At 36.1% G+C, this 23480-nt stretch overlaps 4 protein-coding genes across 4 annotated transcripts; 3 read left to right on the top strand and 1 right to left on the bottom strand.

Annotated features, from left to right (window-relative positions):
* Positions 2998–5475, top strand: LOC109362483 (L-type lectin-domain containing receptor kinase S.1). Its single transcript, XM_019608306.1, has one exon. The coding sequence runs from the start codon at positions 3107–3109 to the stop codon at positions 5150–5152; it is 2046 nt and encodes a 681-aa protein (XP_019463851.1). The 5' UTR covers positions 2998–3106; the 3' UTR covers positions 5153–5475.
* Positions 5796–9293, bottom strand: LOC109362491 (ferric reduction oxidase 8, mitochondrial). The gene is made up of 8 exons (XM_019608318.1): positions 9063–9293; positions 8847–8940; positions 8569–8754; positions 8258–8495; positions 7533–7860; positions 7173–7431; positions 6342–7018; positions 5796–6261 (listed from the first exon to the last, which is right to left on the bottom strand). The coding sequence occupies exons 1-8, from the start codon at positions 9217–9219 to the stop codon at positions 6080–6082; spliced, it is 2121 nt and encodes a 706-aa protein (XP_019463863.1). The 5' UTR covers positions 9220–9293; the 3' UTR covers positions 5796–6079.
* LOC109362498 (DEAD-box ATP-dependent RNA helicase 20) lies at positions 14379–20111 on the top strand. The gene is made up of 10 exons (XM_019608331.1): positions 14379–14519; positions 14620–15230; positions 15312–15491; positions 15586–15747; positions 15843–15997; positions 18064–18156; positions 18298–18383; positions 18467–18693; positions 19434–19667; positions 19744–20111. The coding sequence occupies exons 1-10, from the start codon at positions 14464–14466 to the stop codon at positions 19836–19838; spliced, it is 1899 nt and encodes a 632-aa protein (XP_019463876.1). The 5' UTR covers positions 14379–14463; the 3' UTR covers positions 19839–20111.
* LOC109362506 (60S ribosomal protein L27a-3-like) lies at positions 21405–22092 on the top strand. The gene has a single exon (XM_019608342.1). It carries the CDS (start codon positions 21469–21471, stop codon positions 21913–21915), a length of 447 nt encoding a protein of 148 aa, XP_019463887.1. The 5' UTR covers positions 21405–21468; the 3' UTR covers positions 21916–22092.

Below are 23480 nucleotides of genomic sequence, written 5' to 3' on the forward strand. Positions count from 1 at the left end.
AAGTTTCATTTCCATAATTAAAGTTTAAGTTATTCATGTTAAAGATTGTACTTGTATGATTTTAATGAGATAACTTGAAGAATCTCCGAAAGATAAATGAAGACTCAAATTAAAGTTGGTTGAGTTGAGTTGATTCTAATACATGGAAGGGATTAGACTGCCTCATATAATTTGTGACCGTCGTGATTCAACCATTTCAATTTAATTAAGGATGATGATTTGTAAGGTTCAATTAAAGTGCACAATTAAAGTGATGAATCTTCAAGTCATCACATGGACCAAGTGAGAGATTGTTAGATTAATTCTAATTAGTGGTCCATGTTCTTGGAAGTTACTAGAAAGTACATAAGGGAACGTATAAAGGAAAGTCGGAGAGGTGAAAACAAAAACAACCATAAAGTACATAAAGGAAAACACAAATGCAACCAAATATTTTTTACTCTATTCTTTTATTACATGTGAATGTCATAGTGCTAAGGTCCTAAATTAAGGGGTTCTTATGAACCATTAAAGGCTCATAAAAGTTTTTTAAAAGTCTAACACTAACGTCGTTCTTTAGTGTGACTATTTAATGGTAATGGTCGAGGTTTTTCTTTGCTATGTCTAACTCCATGGGCAAGTGAGGAAAACTATGGGCAAGTGAGGAAAGCTAGGAGGTTCAACACTGCGATGTTGGGGATGTTGTTTTGCAGTCTCATGCCAAATCAAATAAGTTTTGGGATTGAACTTTTCTGCATAACTATGTAGGTAATAATCATATCTTCATTTTATAGGGTAGAAATGGTGACTAAATCATTTGGAGATCTATTCTGCAGGTTGTTCATTTGCTCAAGGAGAGGTTTGTTGTGCGCATTGGGGATGATAAGACTTATTTTTTATAACCGTTTGATGGAATCACTATATTAAAGTAAGTTTTAGTTCAAGACTCCGACTTACTTGTGGTCCACTCGTTACTATGGTAAGTTTCTGATATCAGGTTAAGATTTTGAGTCAATCGACAATGAGTAACCCTACATGTGATTAAACCTACTATGCTTAAGAGAATGTGCCTATGATAATGAGAATGAGATAGACAAGGTAAGACTTAAAACATTCTTATTAAAATTTACTCAACTTGTGGTCCATGTTTCCACCACAGTTCCAAAAAAAAAACTGACAACCTAGCTCTCCAATACTTGGCTTTAAAAGCATATAGGCAGTTCAGTAAAGCATCGAGAATTATATGGTAAGTTGGTAACTTTTTATTCTTAAGTGTTCTTTCAGGCATGTCAACATAGTTTCCCCTATGTTTCTGACTTTTTCCGGTGAGGTTTAAACGTTATCTCTTAAACTTATATGATATTTTGACTAGTAGGTTGTGCAACTATTGTTTCATTTTGTATGCTTTGGACAAATAATGATGCAGATCTTCCTTGTTTGAACAAAGGTATTCGTATAAGTGTTTCCTCTTAATCTCAAATTTCACGTTAGCTTCAAATATTACTACATAGTTGTTTAATAATTATCTTCCATTTAGGAAAGCTGGGTGTTTAACTCAGTTTTTTTAGATGATGAAATGAGGTACTTTCCCGAAGATCTTTTGTAGTACTCTCAAGTTTATCTGAGAGTCTGTTAGAAGATGCAAAACAATTGCTTATGGTCTTCAATGAAAAAATCTTTTGATTTTGCTTACTGTTGTTCAAGGATTTATTGTTTGGTAACTTTGTGTCATTAGTCATTATAGATGAATGTTGATAGAGTCAGAGTCGTCAATATTAATGTCTTATGGTTATAACAAAGGATGAAGATTTCCAGCACTCATTGGTGTCCCCAACGGTACACCAAGGCAATTAAAATGTTTTACTTAATTATAATTTTTTATTTATAAAAAACATAAATTAATATTTTATATTATATTATTTTGGGAAATCTTATTAATTAGGAAAATAAGAACATAGTCTTTTTGGACAGATGATCCATATCCATTAGAGTGACCTCCTCTTTGCAAGCAAGCTTTTATATAAAACTTTTGAATGTGGATCAGGCTGATTAGGCTATCATCTATAGAAACTTTAGTATGACTTTCTAGTATTTGTGAGTTGAATTTTACAGAAAAATAAAAATTAAAGGTTTTAAAATGATTTCACAAATGCTTTAACTGGTCGTGACCAAGAAACTACCAGTTTCGCTTGGTGGGGCCGGGAATGCCCGACTTATCAATTTATCTGGTAAACTGTTGGGGGCTCATGTGGCCCATGCCGGATTAATAGTATTCTGGGCCGGAGCAATGAACCTATTTGAAGTGGCTCATTTCGTACCCGAAGAATTCTCATTGTCAATCTCTAAAATTTGATTCTCAATATCAAAATATCTGGAAAAACTAATCCTTTTACTATCCCTAACTAAACAAAGGGAATCTTAATATGTCAAACTCTCCGATTCCTACCAATAAAGCTAAAATCTCTACTTATGAAAAGACTGGTTAGGAATATTAATTTATTCTCATTATTCCATTAAAAAGGAATATCTTTTCTTCACAATTCTACGGATATACATTAAAGTTGATTCTGAAAATCGATTACTCTCCTACAATGAGATGATAAAAAAAAATTGTATAATAAGTGAATTAATCACCTAAATAATAAATTATTATGTCTGAAATATATAGTTATCTCTTCAAATAATTGTCACTCATAATGAACCAATATTTGATTTTTATCTTGATCGAATAAGACCTTACTTTATTACATCACATTTTTGTTAACGTTAGATATGAATAAGACAATAAGACAATCAAGAAGCAAATCTCTTTTAATTTTTTTAATAAATAGTACATACACAACTTAGCCCATAAATATTTTTTTCTTGGTCCCAAAAATGCATAAAGGAATGTTCTGGGAGCACCAACAAAATTACAAAACCAATTGAGTTTCACTTTACAAAAAATAAAAACATTGAATTTAAAAATGCAAGTGGATTATTATTGAAAAGTGTGCAAATAGCAAGTTGATGATACTATGAGTCTATGACACATTAATTGTATTGATTAATCACTGATTATTCAAGTAGAGTTGTTGAGCCACTCCCTCTAACCACCGTCATCTCCGGCGAAAACTCACTTTCCGGCATGGCTATTACAACAACTCAAACACTCTTCTTATTCCTCTTCCAACTTCAACTTTCCCCTTTTCCCATATTAGCCCTCGATTTTCTCTTCAATTCCTTCACCGGCGTCACCAACACCACCAGCAACATCACCTTCATCAACGACGCTCGTATCGACGCCACCGTTATCCGTATGACCAACGATTCAAACCAATACTCTTTTGGAAGAGCCTTTTACCCTAAAAAAATTCCAATCAAACGCAATAGCTCTATTTCAAATTCAAATTCAAATTCAAATTCAAATTCCACTTCAATTTCTTCATTCTCTACTTCCTTTGTTTTCTCTATCTTACCTCAAATTTCTACTAGCCCCGGTTTCGGTCTCGCTTTTTTCCTATGCAGCACAACTTCACCACCCGGAGCAATTGCTAGCCAGTACTTTGGTCTGTTCACAAACGCAACCTCCCCCTCCATTTTCCCTCTTCTCGCCGTTGAATTCGATACTGGACAGAACCCTGAGTTCAATGACCCTAACGATAATCATATTGGAATTGATCTCAATAACATCGAATCGAAAAAGATCGTCACTGCCGGGTATTACAACTCCTCTGGTGGATTTGTTCCTGTGCGAATGCGCAGCGGGGAAAATATTCGAGCTTGGATTGAATTCGATGGGGAGAATTTTCAGATAAATGTTACTGTTGCTCCAATTGGGGTTTCGCGGCCGGTGAGGCCAACGCTTACCTATCAGGATCCGGCTATTGGTGATTATGTTTCTTCTGATATGTATGTTGGGTTTTCGGCTTCGAAGACTAACTGGATTGAGGAGCAGAGAATTTTAGCATGGAGTTTCAGTGATTCTGGAACTGCGAGAGAGATTAACACAACGAATTTTCCAATTTTCGAACCAGAGTCGACGCCTTCGTCGCTTTCGGGTGGAGCAATTGCAGGAATTTGCATTGGTTGTGCTGTTTTCGTTGCAATTTGTGTATTAGGGTTTTACTTGTGGTGGCGAAACAAGAAGGCGAAAGAGGAAGATGAAGATGAGATTGAAGATTGGGAATCAGAATATTGGCCTCATAGATTTTCCTACGAGGAATTGAGTGTGGCTACCAGTGATTTCTGCAAGGAACGGCTTCTAGGTTCAGGAGGGTTTGGAAAAGTATACAAAGGAACACTCTCAAATAAAACAGAAGTTGCAGTTAAATGCGTTAACCACGATTCTAAACAAGGTTTGCGCGAGTTTATGGCTGAGATTTCAAGCATGGGAAGGCTTCAACACAAGAATTTGGTTCAAATGCGTGGTTGGTGTAGAAAAGGGAACCAACTCATGCTTGTTTATGATTACATGCCAAATGGGAGCCTCAATAAATGGGTCTTCGATCATCCAGAGAAGGTGCTAGGATGGGAGCAACGACGTCGTATCCTTGTAGACGTGGCGGAGGGGTTGAACTATCTTCACCACGGTTGGGACAAGGTGGTGATTCACAGAGACATTAAATCGAGTAACATATTGTTGGATTCTGATATGCGAGGAAGGGTTGGAGATTTTGGTTTGGCGAAGCTGTACGAACAGGGTGAGGTTCCGAACACCACGCGTGTGGTGGGGACGCTGGGGTATTTGGCACCGGAGTTAGCAACTATTGCGGTGCCTACTTCAGCTAGTGATGTGTACAGTTTTGGGGTGGTGTTGTTGGAGGTGGCATGTGGGAGAAGGCCTATAGAGACATCGGTGGCGGAGGAGGAGGTAGTGTTGATTGATTGGGTGAGGGAGTTGTATGGAAAAGAGTGTGTGGTGGAGGCTGTGGATGAGAGGATGAAGGGTGAGTATGATGTGAGGGACATAGAGATGATATTGAAGCTTGGGTTGGCTTGTTGCCACCCTGATCCTCATAGGAGACCAACCATGAAGGAAGTGACTGCGCTCCTCCTCGGAGAAGAGCTGCTGGAGGCTCCCGGGGAGGTGTTGTCAGATTCGGCCCGTGGTGATGGTGATGGTAGTGCTGCTGTGGACGAAGGCCAAGTGAAAGAAGAAGAGGCTCCTTTGCAAGTTATCATTCCGGTTTGACTTGACTGCATATAATTGGACTTTTTTATTTGAATTTTTCTTGTTTGGATTTTGAAGCTTTGACAGATTGTGCCTAAGATAAGACTTAGTTGTTATTGTTGTTCAGATGTTGATGTTGATAGATTGTGGTTTGATTATGGAGACTGCAGAATCATCCATTAGTCCCTGTATTTGATTTTTAATTATTGATTTTATTAGTTGATGATCAAAGCCAAAGAAGTTTCAACTTTCAATTGTTTCTTCACATTCAAGTCTTTGGTTAACTTGTAGTGTACGTTGTACCTGATTAGAGAAAACAATTTTACTTTTATTCAACAAGCATATATCCAACGGGTTAAATTTCAGCTTATTTAATGCATTGACTAGAATTTTGCTACTGCCATCTGAAAATATGATTGACTCCTACTATGGTTCATTACCCTTCTATAGATAAATGCTTTTGTACTCTGCATTTCTGGATGCAGCTTAAAATCTAAATTATGTAAAAAAATTGAATCAATGGTAACCATATAGTTCACATTACACCAATGTCAAACTTGAACACATGCATAGGGGGGATATTTTGATTTCAATATTTCATGATATTTTTATTACATTCAGATGAGAACATTAGTAAGAAACAACATTGAAAATACATTCTACATTCTTGGAAAGATCGGAAATACTGTTTTTAACTTTTTATTATTACTCCCAAATATCTAATGGGATACTATACACTTGGGGTAATTAGAAAGCTTGGTGAATAAACCACAGAAACTCTGAAAACCTGAAAGCAGATGATTGCTCATCATTAGTGTACTAAAAAATTATTAGATGCTTTTCCTCTTGCTATCACATTAAGTTAGTGGGATTTTGTTATCTCATAATTGATGTGACACAATTTTTGAGTCCCAGGAGTGAATGCATTTGGGCAGCCAGACTTGACTACTAGAGTGTAAAGTTGAGAGAGTGGAAAGTGAAGCATGGTTCTGTTCTCTTTGCACATAACTTGAAACACTCAGATTCCCATTGGCATGCAGAAGCCACAGATTCCTTCATGCTTTCAGGTCCACACACCAAAACTCCAATATTAGGACCACAATTTTCACTCTTGAACTTGTCAAATATATCTGTTCAATTAAAAGTATTATTCTGCCACTGTTCTGTCATAATATAATAGAAACACAAGGAAAGAAGCAATTAGATCTACCTTTAAAGTTAGGCCTTCCTCCATTATGGACTTCATGCTCATCAAGAACATTAGTAGTTTCAGCTGAACTTAGATCAAGGGGTTTGATTTCTTTCTGTGGTGTTGGTGTAATCCCTTTTTTCACCCTTCTCCACCTCAAAATAATTGCCATTAAAGTGCTGCATGCTAAAGCTAGTACAAAAGCAGCTATCAGAACCAGATCCACAACCCAAGAGGGAGTCTTTTCTTTGGATAATCTGGAGCGTTTTTCTGATGGAATTATAGTATGATTGAATAAGATAAGAAAACTGAGAAAAAAGATGGAGCAAAATCCCACAATGGTAGCCATCCAACTTGAACTTTCAGGACCATATACCACATAACTTGGACACCCTGTGTTCAATTGCAGGGATTTTACTTTAAAGAACTCATTTAGCAACTCTCTAATTCCCACCCCTGCTTGTGTTTCTTGAGTTACAAACAATTTCAATTTCAAATGACATTTTTCAGTTGATTTGCTGAGTAGCATATGTGAGATTGAATGTAATAAACAAAAGTCTTGAGCCTTCTTAATGACATATACAAGTTGTATTCTAGAGGGAAATCTAGTTTTGCTTGTAGTTGAATCAATTTCTGCCAAAATGCTCAGAAATGGGGTTATTCCACTTCCTCCAGCAACCATAAGTAGACTGTCATATCTGCAGAGAATTACCATTTTTCATCATTCTGCATAATCTTCTACTTTTGCACATTTGAACTAGACCGATATAAGACCACGAAAAACCTTAGGGGACCGGTGAATGATGCTAAAGTATTCAATTAGAAGCAGTAGATAATTTAGTTTTTGCTCACTTTAAAAAGTCTAAAGAAGCAGGTCCATAAGGTCCTTCAATTGCAACAGGGATACCCTTCATCTTATCAGCATCTTTGTCTAGTTGAGCATGCATCAGGTCATAGAGAGAACTTGTCCACCACCCTTCACATTTAATTATCACAGATATAATGTGTTGATCAGCCCTGGAACTAGATATTATACTGAAAGAATGCCATTGAAGATGTGATATAGCGGGTATCTTCAAGAATATAACACTAGTAGGCATATACTTCATCCCTGCAAATTGTTATACAAACAAACCATTTAAATAGCAAATTTCTTTTTTGATCTTTCAAATTCTAATGCCAAATTCAGATTGCTGTAAAGAAACTATATACTTGAATCTTTGGGCAGTATCAGCTCCACAGCTTTGGAGGGAAAGATTCTAGCTGAAACTATGCAAGTTTTTGGACTTGATTGTACGATACGCAGTAGTTTGTCGAGGCTAAAAAGGAACACTCCTGAAAATACAGTGTAGAAGTGCCTATCCCCTGCATGAAACAAGAAAAATACTAGAAGGACAGAATACAGATGATGCGTATAGTAGAAGATTTCAAACTTTCTCCGTCTAATTTGTGGTAATGAAGTGACCCAAATGACCAATCCAGCAATAAGTGCAATCTCCCCAGCAAGGTATATACGTCCTTTCTTTTGCCACTTCCAAATCTGTTTGAAAGAAACAAGAGAGAACTGAAGTGTTTCTTCCATGAATATGGAAAATTTGGCTAGTAAGGAAATGATAGGCCAGTGCACGAAACTCCCACTTAGTGGGGTTTGGGGAGGGTCGATGTATGCAGCCTTATTCCCTCAAGCGGAGAGGTTGTTTCCATGAATTGAATTCGTGACCTCATGGTCACAAAGCAACAACCGTAACGTCGCGTCAAGCTCACCCTCTAGCTTCAAAATCATAGCTATCAAGAATGTGATTCATTTAAGTATGGAATCATCACTTTTTACATTACTATTTATGATCAGAAGACCTTCTTTAAGATAGGCATGATATGTTATGCAGAATGACAGAGTTAATGAGCAATAAGCTGAAGGAACAAAACTTAGACTTCACCTCATGCTGTATATGGTGGCTGACTCCCCAGACCAAGTAAGTGCTTGCACCATGTATTGTAGCAAAGAATATCATTGCAGTTCCAACCCAGGTGTGATATTTAACTGAAGCTTCAAATTGAATGCCGAGTATGCGAAATACAGACAAACCCCTTAAGATAGGAAGAAGAAGCAAAGCTAGACAAGCTTCAGCAAGCAAGCCAAACCGGGTTGCTATTCGAAGATACTTGAGTTGCCATCTGAAATGAAATTATGCATTTTGTGAAAAAACAACATTTGATCATCCAAAATAAGAGTATCAGCAACACTTACAAGTTCAACTTGAGTGATTTGTCTGGCATCAACTTCTTGAGGTCATTCGAAATTCGAGAGTAGTAAGTCCATCCTAAGAAGATCATAAAAAGGAAAACTACGAGTATTTCAGTACTGGATAAGATTCCTAGAAGATTGTTCACCATCCTTGGATTTGAGAAGAAAATTGATGGACTCCTTGTACTTCTGTAGGCCATAATATCAAACAAATTAAATTTGAAGTGAAGCATTCATTGTAGTAATTGAATGGTACTCCATAGTTGCTATATATATATTACCTGCTTCTTTGATATCCACCTTTTAAATCCAAGAAAAGAAGTCCAATTATGCATATAGCAATAATAGGAAATGTATACACAACAAAGTTAAGACCTTCAAAAAAATCTTCAACAGTGAGATTCTTGGAATTTATGAATTTTTATATAAACAGATTCATGCAAGAGAAATAAGACTTTAATAGTAAGATTCATCAACTTTGAGATTCCAGTGTGTACCATAGTATCCAAAAATTGTACCACTGGCACTTTCTTCTGCAACTTTCCATTTTTTTGTCCATAGTTGGGTTGGTTTCAAGAGCCAAAGAGAAACCCAAACTGTGGATATGACAATCAGCAGAACTTTCAGAATAGCAAGTAAAGTGGTGTTTGCCATAGCTGACTAGTCAACCAAGGCCAAAGGTTTTTGTCTCTACTTTGTTTAGTTTGGTGAAGCTCAATATATAAAGGAATCTGAACATCAACTTTGGTTGAATGGTTGTCATTAAATCTAGATTGGTTTGACTTAATTACACTTATATCTTATTAATCTTAGAAATTTCACCGACCTCTTGAGTAAAGTGTTATAATTTAGAGATGGCAAAATGAGTTAGTTTAAGTAAGTTGGTCCGAGTCAACCCCATTAAGTAAGTGGGTTTAGGAATCAAGAGACCAACATGAATAAACATGAGAATTTTTTGATCGTGGAACCTAGATGTCTACTATCAAGCTTTATTAGTCATTTGTTTAGCCTTATTAAGTTTGAGGTTGTTGGGTTTATTAAAGTGTTAAGTCCAATATGAGATATGAGAAAGTTTATAAGTGGAAAAAGGTCTACAGAATCATTGTCTTGAGATTTTTGATTTAATATATTGTGTCTCACTTGTGACTCTCCAATCTTCTCATGACATATAACAACGAAACTCATCAATAGTTGGAGGCTCGATGATCATGATCTGATACAATAGAAATTGAACATAGTTAACCCAAATCGCTAAATCTCAATCATTAAGTCTATTTTGTGAATGGTGATATCAAAACTACATCACTTTTGCCTAAAGAAAGGGGGAAGGAGTCTATCAATTTTTGAGATAATACCAAGTACACTTGTAATCTAATCAAATAGACATCCACTTAACTAACGGACGTTGGTTCAAGTGGTACATGTTTGATTCTCCTTAAGCAAGAATCTAGGTTCGAGTCTTGTGGATGGAAAAAATGTTCGTTGGGAGAGTAGCCTCACGTACCTGTGTGGATGTTTCCGGCTCGGACAGTGCCTTGCGAGAATACTTGTGCGAAACAAAAAAAATAGACATCCACTTATTTCACTTTAAAATAAATTTAGCCCCACCACTTCCCTTGAGTGTTTGTGACTTGTAATAATAAAGGTTTTCATGCGGAATAGGACACTAATTACATAAATGTTATATGAAATGGGAAATGCAATGTTTGAAGGAGACATGTCCACAATTTGATTCTCCATTTTCAATCAATATAACCGGGAGAACATCATCTTATGGTGTGAATAAGCACTCTATAGACATGATGGCAGACCATCATCTTATATTATATAATGTCAAACTCTCTCACTCAAGTAAAATGGTAATGTTGATCCGACCCATCTTTTGTCCCAAAAGTATAATACTTCGTGTATTATTTATTGTGATTGGTTGAAAAAAATATTTAAATTAAAAGTTTAATAATTAATATTTTTTATGACTAATTATTACACATGATTGTAATATATTTTGTGGGAGATAAGATCTTCTCCGAGTTATAATAATTACCCATTTTGCTCAAATTAATGGTCTCTCCATCATATAGTGGAATTATGGTCCATGCCGTTAACCCTTTGCCTCCACACTAGTTATTTAGCAACAATCATGAAGAGTGTGATGATTGAAAATTTAGCATATCAAGTGAATCCCTAGAGTAAATGTTTTATGACCATACACTCTACACCTCAATCTTAGTGGAAACAATCAAACAAAACTTGATGACATTATTAAAATAAGAAGAAAAAAGATAATGTAAATGCCACCTTAAGAATTTTTCTTCCACTCTTGTAAAGAAAGGTGACCTTAAGAAGTATAACCCAGAGAGACTCACTTGGCTAAACAGTGTAAGCAACAAACTTTGTGACTATTGGAAAATAAAGGTGACAAGATTATAGGATCCATTTATATCTATTAAGAATTAGGATTTAGGCAGAGAAATTTTAGTGGAAAATTTGGAATTTTTTTAGATCAAATCAGTTATGAAACAGATTTGTTACTTGTATAGAGTCTAACCAGGACAAAATACTATGCTACATCAATCAAATTTTCTAGTCATTTTCAAGGACATACTACATTACTTACTTCTCAACAACAACAACAACAATATGAGTTCACAAATTATAATTATTTATACAATTATTTATCATCAAATTCTCAAGTTCTACTACCATCAATGTTTGCTACTACTTTTAAGTACACCATTGTCGAAATACGATTCTCAACAATATTATCGTCCTACTGTGCCGTCTACAAACATTTTTGGTATACAACATACTTATAACGAAGTTGTGATTGAGGATGTTGATGAAGATGATTCAGATGATGAGGAGTCACAAGTGGTGACACGTGGTGGAGGGAGAATCTCACAACGGAATGAACAACAATTAAGAGTTCAACCGCCAAGAAAGAGAAAATCACCTTCACATGACACTTCATCACAGAGACGTCATTAAAGTTGTTTCGGATTTAATGTATTAAAATTTTAATATTGTAATATTTTTTTAATAATATTAGTGTTGCAAAATTTAGTAATAGGTTGGAATGAACAAAAATTATACTAAAAATTTAAACATAGAACTCAACCAAGATAGCCGATTCTTGTTAGGGATACAGGAATAAAATAAAATAATAAGTAAAACTCATTCTAGGGCACTTGAAAAGAAAGAAAAAAACTCCTACTCTATTGCCGATTTACACATATATATTAAAAAATAAAAAAAATAAACCTCTACCACCATTGCCGATTTACACTAATATATTAAAATACAATGAAAAACTCCTTCTGGAGTGTTGATTTCTAAAAAAAAAACTCCTACTCTATTGCTAATTTGCACATATATATTAAAAAAATAAAAAATTAAACATCCACCACCATTGCCGATTTACACTAATATATTAAAATACAATGAAAAACTCCTTCTGGAATGACGATTTCTAAAGCAAATATTTAAAAAAATAAACTCCGCCAGTGTTGCCGATTTATGTGGATCCAAGAGAAAAGAAATGAAGGAAAACGGCCATGGGATTGTCGATTTACAAAAAAATGCACCACTTTTGTAATAAGTACAAAACTTACACCACTATGTTAAATTTCTGATCAAAGTGCACTACCTTAGTAAATTTGTCGATTTAGAAAGACTCAATGTGAGTAACTCGTTTATGTGTGTGAGTGCATGCATAATTGTATTGAATCATGCAAGGTGTCAACGTGATATTAATAACAAGGTAAGAAATAATTTATGGTATAAACCATAAATATTCTGCCCAAACCCTACTAAATGAGAAACTCGTGTATTGGACCACTTTTACTTTTTATGAACAACAAATATCCTACAAGGTGGAATTTTCGCTCTTGATGGCAATGAACTCTTCATAAAATGCCAATTGGAATTTGGAATCAACCAATTCATTTTCTTTCTACTTATACTCTCCTTTGCAATATTGTAAGGCATAGATATGGAAGGTGAGGATTTCTAGATCAATATGTGATGGTAAAAAACTGTGCATCCAATTGGAGATCATAAAATCACCTCAATAGAAGTCATATAAATGGAGCTAATGGCATAGATTACTTTAGCTATAACTCACAAGAAATAATGACTCCTCAAGTTTATTGGACTTATGAAGAAAACAAAGGTTTAAGTACTATTATAACATAGTTAATGTAATCTCCGAGGCTGCCCGGGAAGACGAAAATTGTATAGACACGAAGGTTTTAAAAATTGGTCTCATACGCGGTTTTAGAAACTCCCAAAACTTTAAGGTTCGGGACAATTACGTACATATGTGGCTACAATTTCCTTTGCTATATGGTTTCAACGACCCCGAAAACCTTAACCTAGCGTTGTAAGTAGCACTTCTTATCATGTTGTAACTCTCCAATCACATTGATTCCTACACCAGGTTACAATACCCTTTCATCTTTTCGATGCCTTTTCTTTAGTTCATTATGTTATAGCTAGTAGATTAGCCCTGTATCACAGTAAAAACCGTGTTTGATGTAAACTTTTCATTTGGATTTTGTTCTAGTAGCACTTAAAGCACCTTTATTGTGAGTCTTTTGTTGATGGATGTTCCTATTATACCTGTAGTCTATAAGAACCAACTATGTTATATCTTTATGAACCAAGATGATAGTGATGAGAAATATTTTGCCTATAAATATGAACAAATTCAAACTAAGTAGACAAGTGGATAACCTTAATATAAGATTAATTAAATAATCAATATGAATTTTTAAAAAATAGGTTAATGTACGTTAGACTTTTCATGGTTTGAAGTCCCCACAAACTTACCTTCTACATCAAAAAATCAAATTAGTAGGTAAAACTTGAATGTGTTTGAATTTATTTTAAAGCTAATAGGTACTATTCGATTATGGATTTTAACTCTACGACTTTATTTAGTTGTATAAGAGAAAATAAGAAGAGAGAAAGAAGAGAGAAAGGAAAAGGCGAGAGAGAGAAAATGAGAAATATAATAGATTTTAGTGATGTTTAGTATAAGAAAAGAATGAAAGAAAATGAATAGAAAGAAATATTTTATCCTCTTTTGTTTGGTTAGATAGAAAATGAGAAGAGAGATAATGTTATGATTCAAATGACAAAATGTCCCTAATAATATTTAAAACTAAACAATATAGAAAAAATGAATGACATTTATATTATTGCATGCAAAAATTTCATCTCCTCCCACTTTCTCACTAAAAGAGAAGAAAAAGTCTTTGTGTGGGACCCATACTTTTGTGTCTTTCTTCTCTTTCTCTCTTCTAAATCAATCAAAAGAAATTTGCATTTTCTCTTCGATCTCTCTCACCCTTTTTTCTCTACTCTAACTCTCCTCTTCTACGAACTAGACTGATCCAAAACAGATCAAATTAATGTTGATGTGTTGCCATGCAAATATAGTACTATTTTATTTTGTTTTGTTGTTTTACAATTCCTAATTTTTGTTCCTGTTGACAACTAACTGTTATTTTAGAACTGCTATTGACTACTGTTTTACAAGATTTATTGTTCAATGTTGTTTTACAGTGTTGACTGTTATTTTTATTTGCTTTTTTGTTTGTTGAATTTCACTTAACATTTTATAGTGTATTAAATTTAACATTTTATAGTGTATTAAATTTAACATTTTAATAATGTTTGAGTTATTAAATTTAAGAACTTTTGTTGGGGTAAATAGAAATCCTAAACATTTGAGTTAATCTAATGATTAATATTGCTACCCTAACTGCCCGAGAATTAAACATTGGCGGTGGCGAGAAACATTGCCCCAAACAAATATATATATATATTCGAAAACCCGGTCAGACCTAATTCCAAATATTCCTTGGAAACCCTAACGGAAACCCTTGGCAGGAGATGAACCACTTCGACAACAGATATTCCGACGCCACTTCTTATCGTAACCGTCGCTCGTAAGTATTCTTCATCTTTTCAATTCTCACTACTCACTGTTTTTTTGTTTATTTTAGAATTGAAATGTTAATGTTTTTATGATTTATTTGCTCAATGCAGTGATCTAGTTGGATCTATGCCTCCTCCTGCTGCAACATACGGCCGTGGTGCTCCTGCTCCATACGGTGGTCCTCCGGTGTCGTATTCGTCTGGAAGAGGAGCACCTAATGGTTATGGATCCGGACCTGCTCCCCCGGTTTCGCCATTTATACCGCCTTCGGGTGGTTTTAATATCGGTCGAGGGGGTGGTTTTGGTGATAGATTTGGTAATGGTCATTTAGGCGATAGAAGGGATGACATAGGTCGTCATGGTGGTGGTGGTGGAAGAGGGCGTGGTGGTTTTAGCTCTGGCCATGGCGGTGGTAGAGGTGGGAATTATGGTTTTAGGGGCTCCGGGAGAGGAGGGATGGGAGGTAGAAGTTATGGTAGTGGTGGTGGTCGCGGTGGTAGACATGGTGGTTCGTCTAAGGGTGATTTGGATAATATTTCTCTCCCAAGGCAGGATTTTAGAAATTTGGTGCCTTTTGACAAGAATTTTTACGTTGAAAGCCATTCAGTGAGTGCTATGTCCGAGCAAGAAGTTATGCATTACCGTGCTACTAGAGAAATCACTGTGCAAGGGAATGATGTGCCAAGACCGATTCGAACATTTCAGGATGCAAATTTTCCTGGTATTTTGTTTGTTTTAGCTCGTGTTTTTCATGACTTCTTTTGTGTGTCCTTTTTCTGATTATATGATGTCGAGATGTTAGGTTATTGCATGGATGTCATTGCCAATTTGGGTTTTGTCGAGCCAACTGCAATTCAGGCTCAGGGTTGGCCCATGGCTCTGAAGGGTAGAGACTTGATTGGCATTGCTGAGACTGGATCCGGTAAAACATTGTCATATCTGCTTCCTGCTTTTGTGCATATCAGTGCTCAACCTCGACTGTGTAAGTATTAATATTGGACTGGATTTCCTGGTTAATCTGTCATATATACTTTTCCTTTTATGGTATGATGACTGTGTTTGCTGCTTTTTTTCAGCACCAGGTGATGGTCCTGTTGCATTAGTTTTAGCACCAACTAGAGAGTTAGCTGTACAAATTCAAGAAGAAGCTCTGAAATTTGGGGCACGAACACATATTAGAAGTACATGCATCTATGGTGGTGCACCAAAGGGCCCTCAAATTCGCGACCTGAGAAGAGGTAACTGCTCATGCTTCTGTATGTCAATGGCCTATTTAATACTGATCTAAATTGTGGACTAACATGATCGAATGATTACTGTTGGTTCTTGGAAGGTGTTGAGATTGTTATTGCTACACCTGGTCGACTAATAGATATGTTGGAAGCTCAGCACACAAACTTGAAGAGAGTTACTTACCTTGTCTTGGATGAAGCTGATCGAATGTTGGACATGGGTTTTGAGCCTCAGATACGGAAAATTGTTGGCCAGGTAATATGTACAACTAACCTTGAATAGGAAACAATGAAAAAATGTCATCTACACTATTTCATGTATGTCATTGTCACCTTTGGTTACTAGATTTTTGCACCAATATGGATATGTACCAGACTACCTGTTACACGGCAAAGCATTTCTTAAAAAATGAGTATGAGTACTTTAATATATATAATAAAATATAACAGCATTGCACAAAATCAAAATGCAATCTCATTGCTTTCGTCCTTCAATGGAGTCGTGATGGAGGAGGACCTTCAAATGGAGTTGCAGCTGGCAGCTGGCCTGTTTGAAGAGAACAGAGATGAGAGACCCCAAACACGAACTGATGCAGGTCATCAGTTAGTGTCTCGGTTGGTTTGTGTGAAGCAACATGTGAAAAGCCAAAAAAATCTGCCCAAAACAAACCCATTTTGGCCACAACGAACCCAAGCTCGTACCTGTTGCACTAAAAAATTTGAACCTGCAGCATACCCAACACAATTTTCCTTTTTCCTTTTGTTTTTGTCCAGTATATGAGCCTGTTAATGTATTAGGCCATACCCATATGTGATTTGCACCAGTTGTGAGTTTGGGACCCAAATGCACATGCCCGCATCACAGCCATATCCGCTTTCCCTCCTTCCTAGATAGATTTAGGATTCAGGCCATGTGTCCTCGATCACAGTTCTCCAGTGTTCTGTGGTGTAGTGGTGCACAGTCTGGATAGCGAAGAGTGGCATTTCGTTCTATAGTGAGGGAGACTACAAGCAATAAGCCAATAATATTTATCACATTTAATAAAACTCCTTGAATAGGGTTGAAACCCTAACAAATCACAAATATCAGCCTTAAATCCAATTTTGATTGTCTATGTCAGCAACTGAGACCTATACGGCCTGGTTGAGAAGAAAAATAGGCAGTTGTAAATTTGGAATAAAAATTATGTAACCTATACGCTTTGTAAAGTTGGATTTTTTAACGGCATTTGTGGCTGTTTTCCTCTGCAGGCCATATCTTTTGGCCCTCTTCCCATAGCATTTAAGTTAGCTCAGAGTGGTTTTCCATATTCAGATGTTTCCATGCTACTTTGAGTCTCCTCTCTCCCCAAGCACACCCTTAGTACTTGTTTGGCCTAGTGTTGATGCAGGACAACTAGGGGTCATTTATACAAATTTATTATTGCTTATCATGTAATTTCCACAATGATTGGGTGTTGCAGACATAAAGGTTTCAGAAGATAGAGGTGTAAAAGTTTGGTTCGATTCAGTTTTTGGTACAATTTAGTGACCGAACTGAACACAAATACGGTTCGATTCACTTTAATTAACTGCAACTTTTATTTAGGAACCAAACCGCCAATGAATGGTTCGGTTCCGTGGTTTTTCTTTTCTTTCTTCTCTCTTCTGCAAATGTGACGCTCACACTCCCTTTCTCTTCTCTTTTACTTTGATTCTTTTCCTTTTTCTTTCTTTTATTTTCTTTTATTTCTTCTACTTCTCTTCCCTGGACATTGAAGATATGTAGGATTGTTTAGTTATTTATTTTTTCTGTTTTGCCACTTTTCATTGTCCAGCTTCTCTTTGTTATAGCCTTCAGATGTTAATAATCCTAAATTCTTAATTCTATTTTAACACCTATCTTTAAATCCTTACCATCCAAATATAGAAGTAAAAAAATTATTTGTTAATATGCGGTTCGGTTTCAAGGCTTCCTAAATTTCCAAAACCGTGAACTGAACCGAACTTAAATAGTTCCAAATAAAAAAACTGAATAGAACTGCATTTTGTGATTCGGTTCCATTGTTTTGTGGTTTAAACCAGAACCGCTTACACTCCTATCAGAGGCCAAAGTCATGTTGGCTCCACAACATGGCTGATGCATCTCCATATGTTAGGTAAAAAACAATGAAGTTAGATGAATTACTTTTGAGTTATGTTTCTTTGAAAATATTACTCATTCATTTTAATCAAATTGACTTCAGAATGTTCACTAAGTACATACCCGTGATGTTGTAACATCATATTGAATCCACTACCTTTAGTGATACAGCCAGTTACATTGGTATTTTGAAATAACAGATTCGACCAGATAGGCAGACATTGTATTGGAGTGCTACATGGCCAAGGGAGGTTGAAAAGCTGGCAAGGCAGTTTCTGCGCAACCCATATAAGGTTACTGCAATAGTATTTTTATGGCCTTGACTTGCGTTTATTCCCCCTTCAAAAAACATTTTTTATTCTGTGAATTAACTTAAACCTCGTTTAGGTTATTATTTATGAGTTTGTTCTCCTGTGGAATATTGTGTTTGATAGGTAATTATTGGATCAGCTGAACTGAAAGCAAATCAATCTATAAATCAAATTGTCGAAATTATTACTGATATGGAGAAATACAATAGGTATGTAACTTCGTAACCTCACGGGTAATAGACAGTGCCCATTGTTTTTAGCTTGCCAAATTAATGCTTTAGCTTTGATGCAGGTTGATCAAACTGCTGAAAGAAATGATGGATGGTAGCCGAATCCTAATATTTATGGAAACAAAAAAGGGCTGTGACCAAGTTACAAGACAATTGAGAGTAGATGGATGGGCAGCGCTGTCCATCCACGGTGATAAAAACCAGTCCGAAAGGGACTGGGTTTTGGCTGAATTTAAGAGTGGTAGAAGTCCAATAATGACTGCCACTGATGTTGCTGCACGGGGTCTTGGTAGGATCACTGTGTGTTAAGAATCTTAGGATTTTTTAGGTCTAAAACTTTAACGATAGACGAGTCTGCCGGCTGCTGTCCAGTTCCTCCTGATGTAATTTGTGGTTTGGGTGTGTTGCGGGGCCATATTGTCTGTGTGTTTTGGAACATCGTGTAACTTGACCAAGGGTTGCATTCAGAGACAAAATTGTTTTGCTTCAGTTAGTAGGCTTCCTGCTACTTTTTACATGGAACTATCTTTTTTCGAGTTGTCAAGTTACATGCATGCCTGGGGCAGAGTTCCATCGATATGGCATGGTTGTCAATCTATAATTTCTAAGGCTGTATATCATGTTGTGCGGTCCTGTAAATTTCATACTATGGGTTATAATGCATGGCGGTTTACAGGATTGGCAAAATAAGGTTAGTTATCGAATATTTGCGAATGTTGCCCGCAGCGGTACTGGTCATACAACTGTTATCCGTTAATTGATTGATCCCCATCCACAGTTATGGAGCTGGTCGTCTTTGCAGCCCGGTTGACTCATACATGCTTAGTTGATAATTGGATGTTGTAGATGGCAGTCATTGTGAATCTGCTCCTTATCCCTGAAAGGTTAAGGTGGGCACATTTATGTCAAGAATGTGTTGACTTGAGTTTGATCAAAATCTTAGTGGGCAGGGATAAGGATGTTTGCAGTTTTCTCCATTTTTTGAAGCTTCACTTTGTTCCTTATGAAACTTTACTTTGTTGCTTGCAGATGTGAAAGACATAAAATGTGTGATCAATTATGATTTTCCCACCAATCTGGAAGATTATGTCCACAGAATTGGCCGAACTGGTCGTGCTGGGGCTAAAGGAACTGCATACACCTTTTTTACACATTCCAATGCCAAGTTTGCTAAGGAGCTGATCAAGATTTTACAAGATGCTGGCCAGGTCGTGAATCCCGCGTTGATTGCTTTAGCCCGGACAGCTGGTTCTGGTCAATTTGGTAAGTCACTTTCTCAGACACAGAAATCTGAAGTTTTTATTGGGATGATCTGTAATTAGCTCTTGTCATTTTGTAGGATCCGGAGGAGGCTTTCGCTCCAGAGGTCGAGGAGGCTATGGCAATCGGTCAGGATCAAATGCCGTTCCAGTAGGTTTTAAGAGGCATTGGTAGTGTCTGTAGTTGGTGCTGCCTTGAGCACTTTCTAAAACTAATATCTATCAAAAGAATGTCACATAATTAGTTTTTGGGAGGTTTACCACTGATATTTGCACTCACAACATTTGATGCACAACGCATTTGTTTTTAGCTATTAGGAATAAGAAACAATTAATCTTACAATAGCTGAAGTCAACAAGGTATGTGTTGTAAATGTACATGGATGTAGTAATTCGTTGGAATGATCTGTAGTGCCTACCAATTTTACCATTTATTTTAAGTTTTGAACCATTTTACCTATAGTTAAGATGAATAAATTTTACTTCTGCTATTGGGTCGTATACGTTATGATGCAGTCTAAGCAGCTAAGTACAAGTATACAAATATGTTATGCGCCTTTGGTTTAATTCTTCATTAATGTTGATCGATGATTGGGGAGGGAGGGGTCGATTACGCGCCAGAGATTCAGAGAGCTGTACTTAAGTCACCCTTTTCAGTCTGTGTCATCCACTTCTTGCTGGTGGAAGTGGAAATGGATTAAGACGATAATCATTCTATCATTTCTTCTGCATTAGCATTCATGTAATAGCTACTCACTTAGGCACAAATGATCGAAGCATATTGGCAAAATTTAATCTCTCCATCCTGCTTTTACAGACCTCTTCAATAGCTCAATTGGACAGCTTCACAAATAATGTCGTTGATTTATTGGTGCCACACTCTTTTTCTTGGCAATGTGCTTAAGAAAAGAGTTTCTTGGTGTGATTTATTTTCCAGAAAAGTATTGGTGAAACTTGTAAACCTGGATCATTTGTCCCTGTCTCTGTCCCGGTCCAATAAAAAAGTGATACTTCATTAAAAAGAAAAATTCTAAAAACATAAAATAACATATTTGCATTATTTGGAGAAATCTTATTAGCTATAGAGATGAGGACTCAGTTATTCATTGTTCAATTTAAAGAGTCCAAACCATTTATACATTCCAATTCCTCTGATCCACACAGGCTAGGATCATCTCGAATTAAACCCCATAATACAATTTGTTATTTTTAAGGCAACCATCCTAAAATAACATTCTCTATCACAACTATCTTGCAAATTGGTTGTGTCCAATAGGATGTGTGCTCAGGATATTTTTTCATGAAATAGGAAAAATGTTAAACAACCGTATTTTAAATTTATAGAACAAATAAATGATAAATTAGTCAAATTTTAAGGTTATTTTTTATGTGAGGATTGAAAGAGTTATTCTCTATAGTGTAGTATTTATAACATTAATGTGAAAATTTGTACACAATTAATATATTATTCATTTGTTTTTTTAAAAAAAGATTCAATAATGATTGATGGATAATATAATGATAGCATATAAAACTCTTACATTATTAGTACATATTTTTTTATTTTATATGGAATTAAAACACTGTTAAGATTTTTTTTATAACCCTGTTAGGATTAAGATTAAGAAACGTTAAAATAACAAAACCCGTATAATAATTTCATTACCACAAAAAACGTATGAGGAGGTCAAAATAGTAAAATCAGTACGAATTGCTTCGCTTATAAAGAACAAAACCCTAATCTCATAACCCTTGCCGCTTCAACACTTTCTCTCACACACAGAGAGGCGAAAGGAGAAGAGAAAATGACAACCAGGTTCAAGAAGAACAGGAAGAAGAGAGGCCACGTCAGCGCCGGTCACGGTCGTATCGGAAAGCACCGCAAACATCCCAGCGGTCGAGGTAACGCCGGTGGCATGCACCACCACCGCATCCTCTTCGATAAGTACCATCCAGGTTACTTCGGTAAGGTTGGTATGCGCTATTTCCACAAGCTTCGTAACAAGTTCTATTCCCCAATCGTCAACATCGATAAGCTATGGTCACTGGTTCCTCAAGAGGTGAAGGATAAGGCGGCGAAGGAACCGGGTAAGGCACCGTTGATCGATGTTACGCAGTTCGGGTACTTTAAGGTTTTGGGGAAAGGTGTTTTGCCTGAGAACCAACCTATTGTGTTGAAGGCCAAGCTCGTTTCGAAGATTGCGGAGAAGAAGATTAAGGAGGCTGGTGGAGCAGTTGTTCTCACTGCTTGATTTTATCAATGGTATTTTTAATTTTATGAAATTAGGGTTTACTTTTTTGTTTTGAATTCTTGAGATTTTGGATATTGTTATTCGGAATGGTAGTTTCTTATTTTTATTATGTGGGAACTTGATTAATTGCATTTTGATCTTTATGTTAATGTCATTTTGTTGCTGAATGTTTCGGATTATCAGTTTTTTTAATTGCGTTTCGGATTATAATATTTTGATCTCATTTTGTTTTAACTATTACCTCTTTCTTTTGCACCTTCTCTGGTTGTGTATTGTACATTTTGGTCTCAATTTATGCACACAAGTTTGTGGTGGGCAAAATAATCAGTTAGTTGATACTCTAATTTGTCAAGGACAAAATTGATCTGAGACAGATACAACTTAGATGGTTTCTTGAAAATCGGCATTACCTTGGTGTTTTGGCTCTCCATTGTCAAATTGAATTATGGGTGATGTTTGAAATCCCTTGTTTGCTGATAATTTGAATTTGGTATTCATCTGGAATTTTATTTTCATATCACCTTCTCATTGCAAGTGCCGAAAGTCAAATCATTTAGCTCTTTGTATTAGTTACAGTGATATTTTTACTTCATGTTATGCATAGTTAGTGGTATATGAATTAAGGTAACATATTAGTAATTTGTTAGCTCAAAGAACACATTTCAATCTCTGAGTACCTCTCATGGATACATCTATTAGTGTCTCTGTTTGACCAAAACATCATTCACCATTATCTACATTCGCTATTGTCAGGCACAACTCTGATAGAATAGATGCCACCGATAAAAAATCACTGTAAAATGTTTAGTGCCTTGTCTCTTCTAACCCACAAATCAAACAATGTCTTTAGCCTCAACTGAAGCAGACCTCACATAAACTAGACCTACTATGGCTATCCAACCAATCCAGCATTGTACTGTTGTGCCCAATGAGTTCCAATGTCTTGACTCCAATATTATACACAGTGATGGATAAGCTGAGCATCATCTAAGTCTATGACTCACAAGGAAACAGAGCCTTTGAAGCAGCATCAATAGTGTTGTCGCATATTATGTGGGTGCATATTATGTGGGTGCATATTATGTGGGTGCATATTATGTGGGTGCATATTATGTGGGTGCATATTATGTGGGTGCATATTATGTGGGTGTGTCGTCCTCATCCTTTCCTTCGTTTGGTGTGGAAGCATGTAGAGAAGAGATGAGATTGCTTTATAATGGGGAGGTAGGTTTTGGTATCAAAAGGTGCATGGAAGTAGGTGCCTTAATTTCAATCGGTAACTGCAATTGGATGTTTTCTATATGGTGGTCATAAATCAATTCTTCTCATTATGACATAGCATTGTGCCGAACATTAAACCTGAAGAGAATTTATTTATATATGTAACAGGAAAAATTCCATGCACATAAGTAAACTATAGCATTATCTTTAATTGTGTCCCATGACACTAAAAAAGGAGACAGATTGTGTAACTGCTCTTCTTTCAGAAGTGGTGGATAACTCAAAGAATGTGTCTTTGCGAAGAAGGTGCCATTGGATCCCTACGATCGAGAGTTCGATTCTTG

The sequence above is a fragment of the Lupinus angustifolius genome, chromosome LG01, assembly GCF_001865875.1.
Source record: "Lupinus angustifolius cultivar Tanjil chromosome LG01, LupAngTanjil_v1.0, whole genome shotgun sequence".
NCBI classification, from domain to species: Eukaryota; Viridiplantae; Streptophyta; class Magnoliopsida; order Fabales; family Fabaceae; genus Lupinus; species Lupinus angustifolius.